Source organism: Uloborus diversus, chromosome 3, assembly GCF_026930045.1.
Source record: "Uloborus diversus isolate 005 chromosome 3, Udiv.v.3.1, whole genome shotgun sequence".
In the NCBI taxonomy this organism is placed as follows: Eukaryota; Metazoa; Arthropoda; class Arachnida; order Araneae; family Uloboridae; genus Uloborus; species Uloborus diversus.
Window position 1 is genome coordinate 194,812,974 of NC_072733.1, and position 15,877 is coordinate 194,828,850.

The 15,877-nt window shown below is 32.1% G+C and overlaps 1 protein-coding gene across 1 annotated transcript in view; it reads right to left on the reverse strand.

Annotated features, from left to right (window-relative positions):
• Positions 1-15,877, reverse strand: part of LOC129218490 (uncharacterized) — a 117,918-nt gene that overhangs the window by 40,672 nt on the left and 61,369 nt on the right. The window contains exons 11-12 of the mRNA XM_054852773.1: positions 3,427-4,173; positions 268-348 (exon numbers count right to left, since the gene is read on the reverse strand). Of these exons, the coding sequence (XP_054708748.1) occupies positions 268-348; positions 3,427-4,173 (828 nt within the window). The remainder of the gene's footprint in view (positions 1-267; positions 349-3,426; positions 4,174-15,877) is intronic.

Consider the following 15,877-nt stretch of genomic DNA (forward strand, 5'->3'; position numbering starts at 1 on the left):
ATGGATCAATATATAATATTTTGAAATTGTGTTTTCTTCAGAAAAAAAATCTATGTACATTGCATGTATTTGTTAATGAGTTTTTATTCTCTAAATTTTGCATTTACTATTTATCACCAAAGAACAGTTCTATAAGTGTAAAATGCTACATCAGCATTTGCACTTATACAAAACGTGGAAAATTGCATTAGCATTCATACAAAGTAGTTAAAAAGCAGAAATATCTCTTTACGCAACAGCTTAAAAATTTATTTAGAATATACATACCATTACGTATATCTGGGATATGACATCCAGTGAATTTCCATGATTGAATGCGATGTGTTTGATTCACTGATTCACGGTAACCTTGATATAAAATATAAAGCAAAAGATCTATTACAGACATACATTAAAATTCCTTCGCTACTATAGTCAAATGCTAATATAGAAATAGTTAGGGATGGATCTGCAACTTTGATTAGAGTCAAAAAGTTTGTTTATTGTTTCGAACATATCTTTTTATGGTCTCAGTACCCGGTTGATTATTTGCAATCCATAAGATAAACAAGAGAACAATTTGTGTTCAGTTGAGACATGTATAATTAATAGCATAGAACTTGATATTCAGGGTCTTGATTATCTAATGTGAGCTACAAGCATTGCTACACAAATCTTTAGATAAAAATAATTGAGTTTTCCCAGTCTTTTTTGCACATAATAGAATAACAAATTACACAGATAGATAGAACAACAGAAAATGTTAGAATTTTTAGTAGCTACAGATAAAACATTAAAATTCCTTAGTTACTACAATCAAATGCTAATATCCAAATAATAAGAGGGTCATTTTTTCTGAACTATGTTATTCTTCTCCTTGCTCCAAGAATGACAAATTAACTTGTATAAAAATGAAACTAATACTAGAATATTTTAATAACATGTTTTGATATTTGTAAAATAAGCTAAAGTTATAATGCACACTTTGAAAATAGAGCGTTTGCCTTATACACGTTTTGGCATTATATAGATAACTAGCAGTACTCGCATGGCGATGCTTGTGCTAAGAAGTTAAGAAGTTGAAGGAAGTCCATTGAACAAAAAAAATCCACGCCCCCGCCCCCTTCTGATGTGAAATGATCATTTTTCTTCAAGTAAAATGCATACACACCTTTTTAAAAGACCCCATTTAAGTCTCTTTGGAATTTAAAACTATTTGCAAAAATACATAAAAATATTTACAGTAGCTTTAAAACTCAAAACAATCCTTCAACTACATAGTTCATCTCTGAATGCGGTAAGCAACCACACTACCCTAAGTTTGCCCTTTAGCGAGTGAAGAGATTTTTTCCCCTGAAATTTAAAGTATTTTGCCAAATAAACAATGCTATTATAAAAATGTTATAAAGAACAATCACAATTGAATAATACGACAAATCATATTATTTATTCAGATAAGTAACTATCTTCAACTATAAGAACAAAAACAAATGTTAAAGAAGTAAGGTAATCAAAACCCAATAGAAAAATTCTACAAAATCAAATTATGTACCTGAACATCAAAAAAAAAAAAAAAAAAAAAATGCATTCAAAAATTTGTTCGCTCATCACAACAGCATAGCATGGGTATGGTTCATCGCAGCTATCGACACTATCAGCCAGCGCCCTCTCAAAGGTTAACTCACCCGGCCATAAATTAGGAATTCATAGAACTAAAGTTACCCTGCCATCCAGTGGCGCAGCTAGGGTGGGGCGGAGGGGGCGGTCCGCCCCAGGCGGCACTTTTTTAGGGGAGGCAAATTGACCCTTTTGATGTGGGAAAAAAGCAACGTCTTTTCCCAATTAGTAAGTTATGAGTTTAATCCATGACTCTGCAGGAAAAATAAAATATCTTCGAAATGTTAGACTTTTGTATTACTACCAGAATACAATTACTACCAGAAAATTACTAATACATACAAAACAAAAGCTTTTCTTGGTATCATATCAGTAAAATTCCTTGTTTTTCTGTGTGGGAGGGGGGAGTGAAAAATCAAGGGACCAATGTTTTTTTATACTGTAGAGGTTAATAATTCCAGGATGAAGAAAATAATGAAGTTTTTCCAATTTTTCAGTTAACTCTTTATTTTAAGAGAGTTCCTTGAAAACCTTCTTATAGAACAAAAACTTCCACCTGTATTTTACTTCAGGAAAATGGTGACAAGAGTAAGAAAGGGAATAAAATAGCACATAAAACTATTTATTGCCCATCACAAGAGAGGCTTTATAAATTTCAGAGTTTGCATTGCTTTCTCATTTGTTAAAGAGATCTCTACTTTATAAAGAAGTTGAGATGGATTTCTGTTTTCTCGCTTTAGAGAGTAGAAAATCCTATTCTACAACTTTGGATCCCAACGGTTCCTTTTAGAAGGTAAGCGAATATTTTTATTTTTATTTTTAAACATTTGGTTTGGTCTCTTAACTTGGTCAAACATAGTCTAAAATTGCGTTTTAGTTTATTAAGTTTCAAATAATTTGCGGTTGGGGACCTCTCCCACCTCCACTCTGTTGCCTGTCATTGTGCAAAAGAAAGCTTCAAAATGTGTTTTTAGGCGAGAGAGCTCTTGAATTTCTCATTCCTTTCCCCTAATATTATTAAAGATAGCTCAGAAATACACTTTTAAACCGTCAATTAAGGAAAACTTCCAGGAGAGAGCTGCCTGATTTCAATGTTTTTGGTGCAAAGATAGCCTACAAATGGGTCTTTGAAACTTCGACGCTGAAAAATTTCCGAAGAAAGCCTTCTCCATTCCACCAAAAAAACCTTCTCCATTCCACCAAAAAAACCCCTAAAAATTCAACTTTGAAAATATTTGAATAAGAAACCTCTGCACCCCTCTTCTCTAGTCTCTACAACTGTGTTGTACGATTGTATTGCCAAAGATAGACTAAAGTTGCATATTTCAGACTTTAAAATTTTCCATCTAAGTATCCGAATATTCCTGATTTCCTTACCACCTCCAAAATAGTTTAAGTTTGCATTTTAAAACTTTAATTTAAGAAAAAAATTTTGCGCTGCCTCCGACCTAAAGACGGACTTTAATTTTGAAAAAAACTAGGAGTAAACTCCAACCTGGCCTTTATCCTAACATAACTAAAAGTCGCTAAAGTTCAGATTTTTGACTTAAATTTGGCAACTTTTTCCAAGAGTTGGCTCTAATCCCCCCGCCCCCTTTTACTTTTCTTTTGCAAGAGTATGGAATTTCATTGTCATATTGAAGAAATTAAAGCACCAGCTATCCAATAGAACAAAAAATTAGGGATTTGGGCTTTGAACAAGATAAGAATTGGTAATATTTTGGAGAAAATCTGAGATGGCATGAATCACCTCATAATGCTAGGCGTGACAGTTTCTCAAATTTCTGCTTTTAAATAAAAGTATCAAAAATGTATGAAACTATAACTTACCAAAACGTTCAGGATCTCTCAGAAGTGCAGTAAAAGAAGCTGAAGCAAAAAAAAATGGAGAAGAGCCATCTGATGTATTAGTAGGATCCTCAACATCGTCTAATGGGATATATGGAGAATCTGAGTTATCTTGTGTATCTGATGTACTGCTGGGGGAGCTCACTGATAATGTGTCACCTACAAGACGAACAAACATAGGAGGATCTGGGCTGACACTTCTTAGTGGAGGACTTGGACTGACACTTCTTGCTGGAGGACTTGGACTTGGACTCGGACTAACACTTCTTCTGTGAATTGTACATAAAATTCTTGCTACAGGAGTTGGACAGCTATGCCTTTGTGGCGGAGGATCAGAAGGATTTCTTTGGGCTGTAATAACATTTTCATTATCAATACACACTCTTCGACCAAAACTTTCATACCGACGTGCACTAACAGCAGCAAATTGTTGAGATAAGTTACGACGAAGACTTCCATGGATAGGAATAAACCGATGAATGGAAGAAGATCGATATCCGCCTGAAGCCCCAAAACTTAAACAATTGGCATTCATTGAAGTGGATGAAGATGGATTTTGTTGGGTACCTACATCAATATTCAGTCTGTCAAAAACAGAAACTTCTGGGAACGCTTGAGCTGCTGCTGCTGATTGCTCTTCAGTAGGTAAAGGTATTATTTCCCCATTTAATCTACGAAGGTCACATTGTACAATAGTTCCAATATCTTTAACTAACTCAAGTGACATTTCTGTAAAAAAAAAATCACAAAAATGTTTAAAATATGCATAAAAAATTAATTACAAATTAGAAAATCACAAAAATAGTATTTATAATGCACAATAGATTAACTAAAAATTACTATATACAGTATATCCACTAACATTGGTCATCTAGTCATCTGTAGTGCTCTCTTACCATACCATGATATAAACATTAACACATAATCAACATCTTAAAAAATACCTTTTCCAAATAGGGATGTCAAAAAATTCCAAATAATTTTAAAGTTGCTATTTCTAAATTGTTTGAATGTTTTTGAATTCCACTAATTTTTGTTGCAACTACGGAAATTCCTTGGCATTTGGAAAGCATGCTACAAGGTATGAGTAAAGTTGCTTGATACATCTTGTTTTGAGGTACTATGAATAAAATTTTTTCACAGTTTTTGAATACTTATGTTGTGTAGATTTTGTGTTCGGTTGATGCGACTCTACCAGATTTGAGCAATTTGAGTAATTCAAGATGGTGCTCAAAAAGTTGGAAATTTAGTTTTGGAGTGATTTTTTCATGTGGTATATCTTTTTATATGTCTTTTAGGACAAGGAATCAGAATACAATGTCATTTTTGGTGAAAAATGTATGAAAGCGTGTTTTTTTAAATCTTTATTGAATCAAATTGACAAAATTACATTCTAATGCTTTGAGTAAGAAATCAAGAAACTATGCTTCAAATGTTAACTTTAAGGATTAGTTTCTAAAGTTGCAGCCTAAAAGATAGTACTGAATTTTAAAAAGATATATATGATATTGTTACCTGAGGCTCATGATTACATAGTTGTAACCAAATCAAGCTAAACTTCTTATTAAGATTCACTTTCATTTACAATCGAGCTGTATTTGTATTTGGATTACAGCACCTTTCTCCTTCATGTAAGCATTGACACATTATACAGCATGAAATATTATTTGCCCTACAGCTACATCAATAATTATACAGAATTGTTCAGATCGGTATGAATACTTCGTCATTGCTATAATGTAGTCTGGAGCAATTGGAGTATTTGATGGAATGGCAATAGGAAAAAACTCCTTGTTGATTTCATCTTTTTGCCAACCAAATGATGTTGGATCTGGGTGAAGATATAATGGACTATTTGCAGATAACCACAAAATAGTTTAAAAGTGAGCCTGTTTTACATGCAGTTCCTAATGGGTGGTACTGAAGCAAATGAAGGAACTCATAGCTGTGCTTGATGGATTTTTTTTGCCCAAAGAGAAATTCCTACTTCTGTCATATCAGTAGCACTTTCAACACAATAACAAGAAGTAATAAATTTTGTGCATTCTTGAATTACCTCTGTCATACAATTATCTTTATGGTCCAATTTTCGTAATTGTTTACAAGCTTGAAGACGCTTCAGAACTATTTTCTTTCCTATCCCATAGAATAGGAAAACAGAATCACAGCCAGACAGGGCATGAGCAGCCAGCAAACTTGAAATTATATCCTTGTATTTTGAAACTGTTTCTTTGATGTCTACTGATGCCCTTCCTGGTTTTAACGATACCATACAGACTTCATTTTTGATACCTAGTTGATGGTAGAAGCATAATAATAACACGAATACATCAGTGTCATCACATATAACATGAACAGTTTCATTTTCTTTCATTTTAGCTTCAGATGTTAGCTGTTGGATCATTATAACGTCTGCTTCTTCGTGTTCTGTTTTTAAATCAGTTCTCTGAGTGAGATTGCCACCTATGTACTTGAAATGGCATAGTATTTTGTCCAGTAACAACCAAACGGTTCTCAAATGGGACATTGCAAACATTTTTAGAAATGTAGTTTAATTAGAGCTGCATCAGTTGGCGCTTGTAATCATTATTGGACAGGGTTGTATTTTGTGAGGGAAGTAGTATCATTTCAGTTAGTACAAACTTCCTTGATACTTATCCACGACTGGCTCTGGTTGTACTCTTGATGCTGTAGTCATAGTATCTGTCCAATACCAGGTGTACATTAGCATCTTTCAACTTGTCAGTGAATTTTTCAAGGAAATTTTTCAGGAAATCATACACAGACCCTCCTACAGGCCAATGCACAACCCACAGTGAAGCACAACTGTCAATGATTATTAGTGTTGGTGGCTTACTTCTATTAGATTGCGATACCCTCATAATGTTCATCAAAGTAGACTTACCAACAGCCTATCTTATGTTTCCGTTGTCTTTAAAAATAGATGGAGGCATAGAAGAAAGTTCGTATTTTAAGACATTAGTTATTTTTATATCTGTGTTTGCTTGGAGAGCAATGATTTTGGAATATAAAAGAGAAGCGTCCATCTGCAACGTGGTTAGAATTTTGCTACTCTCTTTATCCTCATCCATGTGTACAAATTTTTTTTAGACAGACATAAATCCACTTGGGAAGCTTTCTTGAAAATTATGCACTGCTGTCTTAGACAGTTCATAAGCTTTGCCCACATTAACTGATTTAGCTGCTACTATTTTTCCAAATACAATGTTCACCAATCCTTGAGGATGCTCTGATGGATTTAAAGGCTGTGTACACAATTCCAGTTTTCTCCTTAACTTCTCCAGGGTGGCGACAGGAACTGCGAAAAAAAGTTCCCTGACTTTTCCCTGATTTCCCTGATTAAGTTCACCAAATTTCCCACGTTACCAATGATAATGGTTTTCTTTATTTGATCTACTTGAAATCCATTGTATGTTTGTATAAAATGCAGTATTTTAAACGTTTTAAGTTGTGTAAAGTTGTTGAACTAAAGATATATTTTAAAAAGATGCTACTTTTTTAACAAAATGGTTAAAAAAAAAAAAACACATCAAGTAAATTTTTTGGGGAAAAAAACCTACAAAACAGTATATTAAATTTTTCTACATGGAAAGATTACAGAAAATTAAAAAAAAAAAAAAAATACTTTACTACCAGAAACCAGTTAGCATAAGAATTTTAAGAAACTATTAAAATTACTCTTAAAAACATATGTGTATTTATGATAGAACTAAAAAGTAATTGAAATTATTTTGAACTAAGTTTTCAAACAGTGTAATAATTGTTGCAAGAGTAACAAGTAATAGTGAAAGACTAGAAGTAATGTAGTTATTCTTATATAAAAAAAATGACATATTTATGCAAAACAGATGAAACCATTTGACATCCATTTATAGGGAGCTTTTCTCTAATCAAGAACACATAGGTTTTAATGAATGAATACAGCATTTTAACAATAAAAAAATAAAGATATTTACTTAAGTACACAAGTTAACTCTATTTCAAGTGATTTCAGTATGTAACGAAAAAAAATCTTAGATTGCTTTTGTAACAAACAACTTTGAAATGCAAGGGGAAAAAAAAGAAAAAAAAAAACAATTAGTTAATTTCAAAATGTATAAAAGAAGATTACAACTTGGTTATAAAATTAAAGAATCAGTTAAGTCTGAAGAAAAGAAAACTTTTATAATCTGCAGTGAAAACATAGTATAACGGCAAAAAACAAAGTTTTTTTTTTTTAAATTGAAAGTTCAATTTTAGCAATTAAATTAAAAACGCGAAGAAGTAATAACTTTTAAGCTTTTATAGTATTAATTCAAAAACCAAAGATTTCTTGAAATCATGATTACAGTGAGCTAATTACTTCGAGACAGTGGAATAAAGGCAAAGGAGCTAAGGCATTGATCAAGGCTTCCTCTTTGCCTGTATGGTTGTTTGTTTTACGTAGCATTGAAAGCGTAAAAGGAAATTTCAAGCTGGGTAAAATAAACAACCTAACAGACACAGAAGCAATCTTAGGAAGTTCATCCTGTGGTTAATAAGTAAGTTTCAATACTTTGACGTTGAGGAAAAAAGATGCGCAAACATGCGGCAGTGTATAATCGCACCTCATTAACTTTACTTTTTTTTTGGAACAGATAATTGGCGGAAAATGCGTAGGGAATTAAAAGTACTTAATTTTGTAAAGCAAAAAAAATTTTTTTTTCTTCATAAAATCAATTTTCCCTGATTTTTTGTTATTTTTTCAAAATTCCCTGATATTTCCCTGACTTCTCCATGATTAATAAAGTTCCCTGACTTTTCCCTGATCTCCCTGATTTCCCTGATCTGTCGCCACCCTGTTCTCCTTATCTACAGCATCACGACTGATTCTTCTATTATTTTCTTCTTTGTGTAAAGACAGTTTTTCAGAATCCTTGTGTTCTCTTATTTCACATAAATCACTTACAAGCTGACTGGTCATATGCATACTTAATGCCCAACGCTTTACTTCTTTATTCAGAGTTAAACTAGTTAAAGAAGTTCCTCTTTCGCTTTGTACGTATCTCATAAATGTGCTTTCAATCACCATATCTGATCATATTCCGTTCCAATAGCCACTTCTATGTCTCATTACATGCTCTCCATTCATAAGATGGTCTAAGCAATTACGTGGCATTTGCTCCATTGAACATTACGTAAACAGAAGCATAACGTAAATAGTTCCAATGCCCAACAGCAGCAAAGTAGGGCAACATTTCTTGTACACACCAAAGATGAAGGCACCACTCTGCTTCCCTTTCAGCACTCATGTAACTCATCATCGACAGAATTGGTTTAATGAAATTGTAAACTCACATACAAGTGGTTCGGCTTTGTGTGCACTTTTCTTCTAAGTTCTCAATCATATTATCAAAATTAGTAATGTCATTTTCTTCAAAAACTGGTCGCAATACTTCTGCCAGAAGCCACAATGCTTGCATATTCTGAGGAATTTTTTTTTCTTTTAACATTTTTGACACCCCAGCAAATGCCCACTCGAGAATTTCTACAATTCCACTCCCAGCCATAAACCAGCCTATGCACCTGATAAAAGAAAGCACTGTATGCATCCCACCCAAGTGAGGAACATCCATCCAGGCAAATAAACTACCTGTTTTAGTGAACTTACTGCTAGGTCCACATTGGGCTACAGGGCTGTCGGAAGAGATGGGCGTGCAGGGCGATGACCCTGGGCACTAAAATATGAGAAGGTACCGTAAGCTAAATATTATTATCTATCAAAAATAGTTTTTAAATCCTCACACATTAGATTTGCTTTCGTAAAATATGCATACATTTCATATTACGAGTTTAACTATGTTTAAAAATGAAGTTGTGATAGTGTTCGGTACTTTTCTAAAACACGATTACATGCCCTAAACAGTTTGTTAATGAAATTTTCAGGGTTTTAAAAGAAGGCCTTTAAATGTTCATCTTACTCTATACAAAAGTGCTTGGTGGGGGGGGGGGGGGGTCAGAGAATATTCGCCCAGTCACAATCATTTTTAGGACAACCCTGGATACACAGACAGTCCACTATAGCGAGCTTCGACCGTATAATAATATATTAAAAGCTAATGGGGCTTCCTAACAAAATTTTCGATGTTTTGGACGCCATCTTATATTTCTCAAAATGCTCAACTCTGGCAAAGTAGCATCAATTGGATCTGAAATGTACATAACATAAGATATCAGAAACAGGAAAAATATTTTATTCATACCTCGGAACAAGCTTTTCGAAATGGAACCCTGACTAAATGTTTACAGGGTAGGGAAGAGGGGAAGCACAATGGGTGGGGGGGGGACGTTTTTCTCTTTTAGACAAAAAAAACTAACCTTTCTCATTTTATTTTCTCATTTTTTTTACTAACCATAATCTCACACATAATCTCTTCAAATGTGCATGCTCAAATATTCGATGAAACATTATTTCAATGAAATATTTAAAAATATAAAAATTGTCTATACAGGTACATTTGGACACCTTAATAAAAGGAAAGGGGAAAAAGTGACAAAATTAATCTTTTCCTGACAAATTTTGTATCAATGAAAAGGTAATTATCCGAAGTGTATGGAAATAACAAAAATATGCAGCAAAAAGCAAAATTAATTAGGGGTCTGAGGCTTCAAATCAGGTCGTTGTAACCATGTTCTTATGAGTAACTTTTTTAATACTACTTAAGAATGGCTGTTTAATGCTTACATTGTCACATTTTTCAAATATTCTCTTTAAAATATGCTTCTTAGAACTCTCTAGAAGAGTTACATACAAAAAAATTACACTTTAACTGCAAAACTTAATTTTTAGGGATTTTTTTTATATAAGGCATTTTTGTAATTCTACGTCCGACACCAAATTGGCTGAAAGTTTACATTATGTAAAACTGAGTGGTGATTTTTACAAAATATTTTGTCTGCAAATAATGATTTTATATGCAATTAAAAATAATCATTTAAATTAAATTTCAAAAAACTAGTTATGCTTTAATTGATGGTCAGAAAAATTTCTATGTCTGACACCAATATTTTGATAACTGAAACTAGGTTTATAAGTATACAAAAATTCCTGGTTATGTAAATAATTCACACATGCTATGCCTGCCTAATTATGTATTTATATTTATATTTTACATAACATAAATTGACAGAACATGTACATAATATTTTGAGTGGAGAAAGTATCTGAAGATAAGAAATGAGTCTCATTATGTTTATCAAAAGCTATTAATGTAATTATGTATAAAATTATGAATATTTAAGAAGCATTAGGGGTCTTAATTCAAAAATAACTCTTCTCTTCCCTAGTTTTCACTTAAAAACTCTCAGGTATTTTTTTGAACTCACAACAACCCCTGCTTGTGCCTCAAAATGCTCAGTTTGGTTTTCAACAATTTGTAACCAACATCCAAATTTCTTATTATTTGTTAGTAAGTTATATTTTTCTTCATTAAAATTCTATAAATCAATCTTCATTCCTTTTTTACCCAAGAGATTGAGTTTTTTGCTGTTCACATAGAGATTGCAAAAAGAAAAAAAAAACCTTGACAAAATACGTCTAATCTCTTTTGTTCTTGTTATAGTATTTTCCTTATTTTTGAGTGAAGACTTACAATACAAATTTCCTGGAATGGTAGATGGACATTGATACATTAGGAGAGTCCATCTCCCCAAAAGCAATGAGATCCCCGCCCCCTTTCCCAGAAAAAAAAATCCTTCATGAACACCCCCATAAATAATATTTTGGCAGAAAAAGAAAGAAATGTCTTGTAAAACATCCCCCGTAAAAAAGTTCTATGACATAATTTGTGCCATGACTCCCCACCCCCATACATTCTTTTTGCATAAAATTTGGAGTTTCAAATTACTTCAATTTTAACAAAATTATTTCATTTTTCATAAAAAATGGACCCGTGAAAAAATCTGCACAGATCCCTGTTATTAATATTTTACGCTTTTTTATATTTTAAAATGCCATAGTATATAATTCTATAAACAAATTAAGGGTTTAACAGCTTTTTAAGATCCTCAGTTCATGTTAGATGTAACCTGCTTTGCACATTCTACGTCCGACACCAACTATTCTACATCCGACATCAAGGGAAAAAAATTTGTGCTATTTATTCCTTAATTAATTTGGTGAAAATTAAAAATTATTCATATTTCAGCTTTGCTGTTAAACATTCAAGTGGTCAAAAAATTTGAAAACAGTTCATTGAGCTGAAACTTGGGGTTTTTTCAACGTAAGTCAATTTTCAGTTCCCCTTTCATCTATGTCAGACACTATGAGGTTTTTTTATTTTTAATATTTAAAGTTGGAATTTTTTTCAAAAATTCCGTAAGTTTTTATATTGTTCCTACATATGTAAGTATTTAGGGAAAAAATTGGCTCAGTTCATCCATTTTAAATCTGAAAAATATGAACCTTTATTGGTAAATATCGTGCAAATTCTACGTCCGACACCGTGGAATTGCCAATTAAACATTAAAAAAGGCTTGAATTCACATAAATAGGAAACTCTCTTCAATCTTCCAAAACTGCTTGATTAAACTGATTTTTTTTTTTTTTTTTTTTTGGCCACTTTCGGAACTTAATTTTGGACTGTGTAGGAATTTAGAGATTCCAGACATATCAAAATTTAGAAGTCAGCTTGGCATCAACTTCTATCATGCCATAATATCTAAACAATTTTTCAAATGCATCAATATTTTCTGCATTAAAGACTCTGACTAAGTCTTTATTTTTTGGTCTTGAAAGAGAAAGGTTTTGACAATGACTCATATAGCTATTTGTCCTCCTTCATCAAGTGATAACAGCCATTCTATCATTTCTCCAAGCATTAGGAATCTTTTTGTTTAAAGCTCCTGCATAGTTAAATGCAAGCATTCTGGCTTTAATGTCATATTGTATATAATTGAAAATATTCAATTTTTTGTAATAACTTACTGATATATAACATTAGGGGCATATTTAGACGGTCCAAAGCAGTGTCCAAATGTGCCCCAAAGCAAGATGTTTATAACTTTGTTAAACTTAGCCAAGTCAGAAATTTTTTTGACAAATTTAATTTAAAATCATTATATTAAAAAAAAGCTATTTATTTTTATTAATTTTCATAATTTAATATAAAGGTGTATTAATTAGCAATCAAACAAATCCAGCATAAATTTTTAAGTTTCAAACCTGTATGATAGACATAACTCCGAAAATTTTACCATCAATCACTTAAATTTTCTTCGGAATTGGATCACCATGCAATCATCATCATAGTGCTGCCATTGAAGAATATTTTTTTCATATATTTTTTTTTAAGTTAGGGAAAATTGAGTTGCTTACATCTGACTAACGTCTTCTCCCCTACTATTAAAATTCATTGATGTGAAAGGGAGACACAGCAAAGAAAAAATTACTTACATAGATGAAAATTATATCGAACATAGGGTGGATCTGTAAACATTATGTTTAACCAAACATAGGACTGTAGCAAGAGGGGGGGAAGCTACATTTTTGAGGTGAATTCTCTACCTTTAAAATTACATGTAAAGAAAATCCTGCATTGAGAAAAATTTCGCTTGGCTCAGTCTCAGCAACTTCTTCTACCTTCCTCTACCTTTTACTATAAGATTGCCTTTGTGTTAAAAACAAGGAATACTGGATAATCTAATTACTATTAATTAAAAAGTTGTTACTAAGTTAACCATATTAAATAGTCACTGGCAACAAACTAAATTCTTCAATTTTCAGTCTACTTGAACAGGTGAATAACGATCAAAAGTAATCTACTTGCGTTATCTAGCTGCTACAGCATTTTTAGAATCTACTATATATTAAAATCTGTTCGCGTCTATCTGTCTGTCTGTCTGAAGATCGATCTTCTCGAGAACCGCTGCGAATCGAGAGTCAAACGAGATACCGATCAATTCGAAATTTTCCAAAAAAAAACAATAGGGCCAATCTCGTAATTGTGCGATTTAAATTAGCGGAGATATTAATTAAAACGTTAATTAACATAACGTTATTCAGGAATTTTTATTTCTTTCCTGTTGCCATTTTGCATATGCGTGAGCAAGTAAAATTCTAATAATTGTTTTAAAAGAGATTTTTTTGGCTGCTGTCCAAATCTTAAAACAACGTTTGCATCTAGAATTTCATTTCAAATTAGTTTAAAATTGGTTGCCCTATTCGGACATAGCCTTTATTTTATCGTCTGTCCTTTTTTTATTTTTTACATTCAACGTTCTTAACTCTTTTCAGCATATGAAAGTTGTTTCTTTAGCTATGTTTATTGATTGTAGTGTAAGTTTATCATTCACCGGTCTCATATTTTGGTACATTTAGGATGTGCGACTAATTATGTTTATTTTGTTTTACTTTTTCCCGTCACATGGGCGAGTTTTCGAATTGTAATAACTCTATTTTTCCTTCCTGTTTCTATTTTTGAAATACAGTTTGTATCGTTAAAAGAACATGTTAAATTCAGATTGCTTGAATTTCTTTAAGTAAAACAGAGTTGAACAAAACGATTGTTTTTAAGGATTTTAACTAAAGCTAAATTGGAATCTGATGACTTGGTATTAACTTTATGCTTATTGGTATTTATTTAGTCTTGGTGCTTTAGTTTCACGTAATCAACCAAACAGTGTGTGTCATTTTATGTACAAAGCTGATTGTAATTGTACGTAAATATTTCAGATATAGTCTTTCAGATGTAATTCATTTTAACGTGAGAACAGATTATAGTTGATAATGCATATATTTTCATCTTTTGTGCTAATTGAAAATACTCATAACCCTTATCATTGACAACTATGATTAATATTAAAGAGATTTTTGCCAAAAATATGCTCTACTGGTGTTTTGCAAACCTTGCATTAAGCGTATTTATTTACTCCTTAGTGCTTTAGAAACTGATGTCAGAGCAATACAAAAACATCAATTGGACATCTCTTTCATTTTTAGAGTAGCCCGTGCAACGCTGGGCACGCAGCTAGTAAAATAACAATATTTTCCAATAATCTTGACAATATTAATGAATTGGAAGGAACTGAAGGAAAATTACATAGAGCAGAATTTTCTTAATTAGATCATAATTCTGCATTTAAAATGGCTAAACAAGTATTAGCAGGGGCTAAGAAGAGTTGGATGAAATGTGCTTGTACTGTTTATATTTATTAAGCTTTTGACCACCTTGGAGTAAAGAAAAAAAAAACATCATGATAGGTCAGTTTAAACTTTCAAAGCAAAAAGCTAGAAATATAGAAAAACAGAGTTAGAAACTGGATCTGGCTTTTAAATAACAATAGCCAAGAATTATGGATCCCAAATCCATACAGAAGTACATTACTAACAAATAGAAATTATTAGAGAGAAACAATAACAAAACTTCGCGACTCAACAAGTTTCACTATTTTATACAAATACAAATACAAAAGTGACGACCAGCAACAGGCTCTGGGCCCAGCTAGACTGGTCCTAGTCATTTTCACTTGTATGTGAAGATTAAAATAAAATATACTATTTAAAATACAAATATACAGGGTGAATTTGATCTAACATGCCAATCAAAAGGGTATGATAGAAAAGCCTGAGTAGAGTATGGAACCACCCATTATCTTGTCCAATCAATAACTGTAATCAAGTTACAGTACACAATGGGAAATGTGTCAAAAAACAAATTTCTGAGAAAAAGACTGATTTCCGAAATTTGTGGAAAATCTACACACAAAATAAGTACATATTCAGAAAAAGCAGATAAAATCCTATGAAATGAGATAATTTTCAACAAGATAGTCAAATTTTTGAGCAAGCCACAAGCTTTAAAACATTGAAAGTATTCAAATTTGAATTAACCCAAAAACTTGCAATCAGCATTTTCAAAAACAATTGTTTCAGCTATAATTAGTAAATCTACCAAAAACTGGCCCACCCTCCTAGATTTTGAATGATACCATAGCAAAAATCTACCAGTGTTCAAGATTGGCAGATACTAAGCCATTTGTTTGAAACATTAAGATCGGCATTTGTCAAAAAAAGACTAGTATAAGTATCAAAGGTCCTTTTTAGTTCAAGATCCCACCGCTATTTTTTGCCCCCATCTGTTTTTATTCAAAGCACAATTTTAATGTAATTATGATAAGAGGCATATGTTTGTGCCAGGTAGCAAATTAAAATATGGCTGGAAGTAGTAGAAACTTAAGCTGAAAGCTTGAATTTAGGGTGAGTTTTTATGGTTTTTGTTTCATAGCTCGAAAATGTTTTACTTTCGAGTAAAATTATGCATTAATGAATTTTAGAGCACAAAATTACCTTTAAAAATGCATTTTTAGTTTTATTGTAGCTGTTACAGGTGTAGAGATATTTAATTTCAAATTTCGTAAATGTTGATCCAGAGTTTGAGCTGAAACAAAAAGCGAT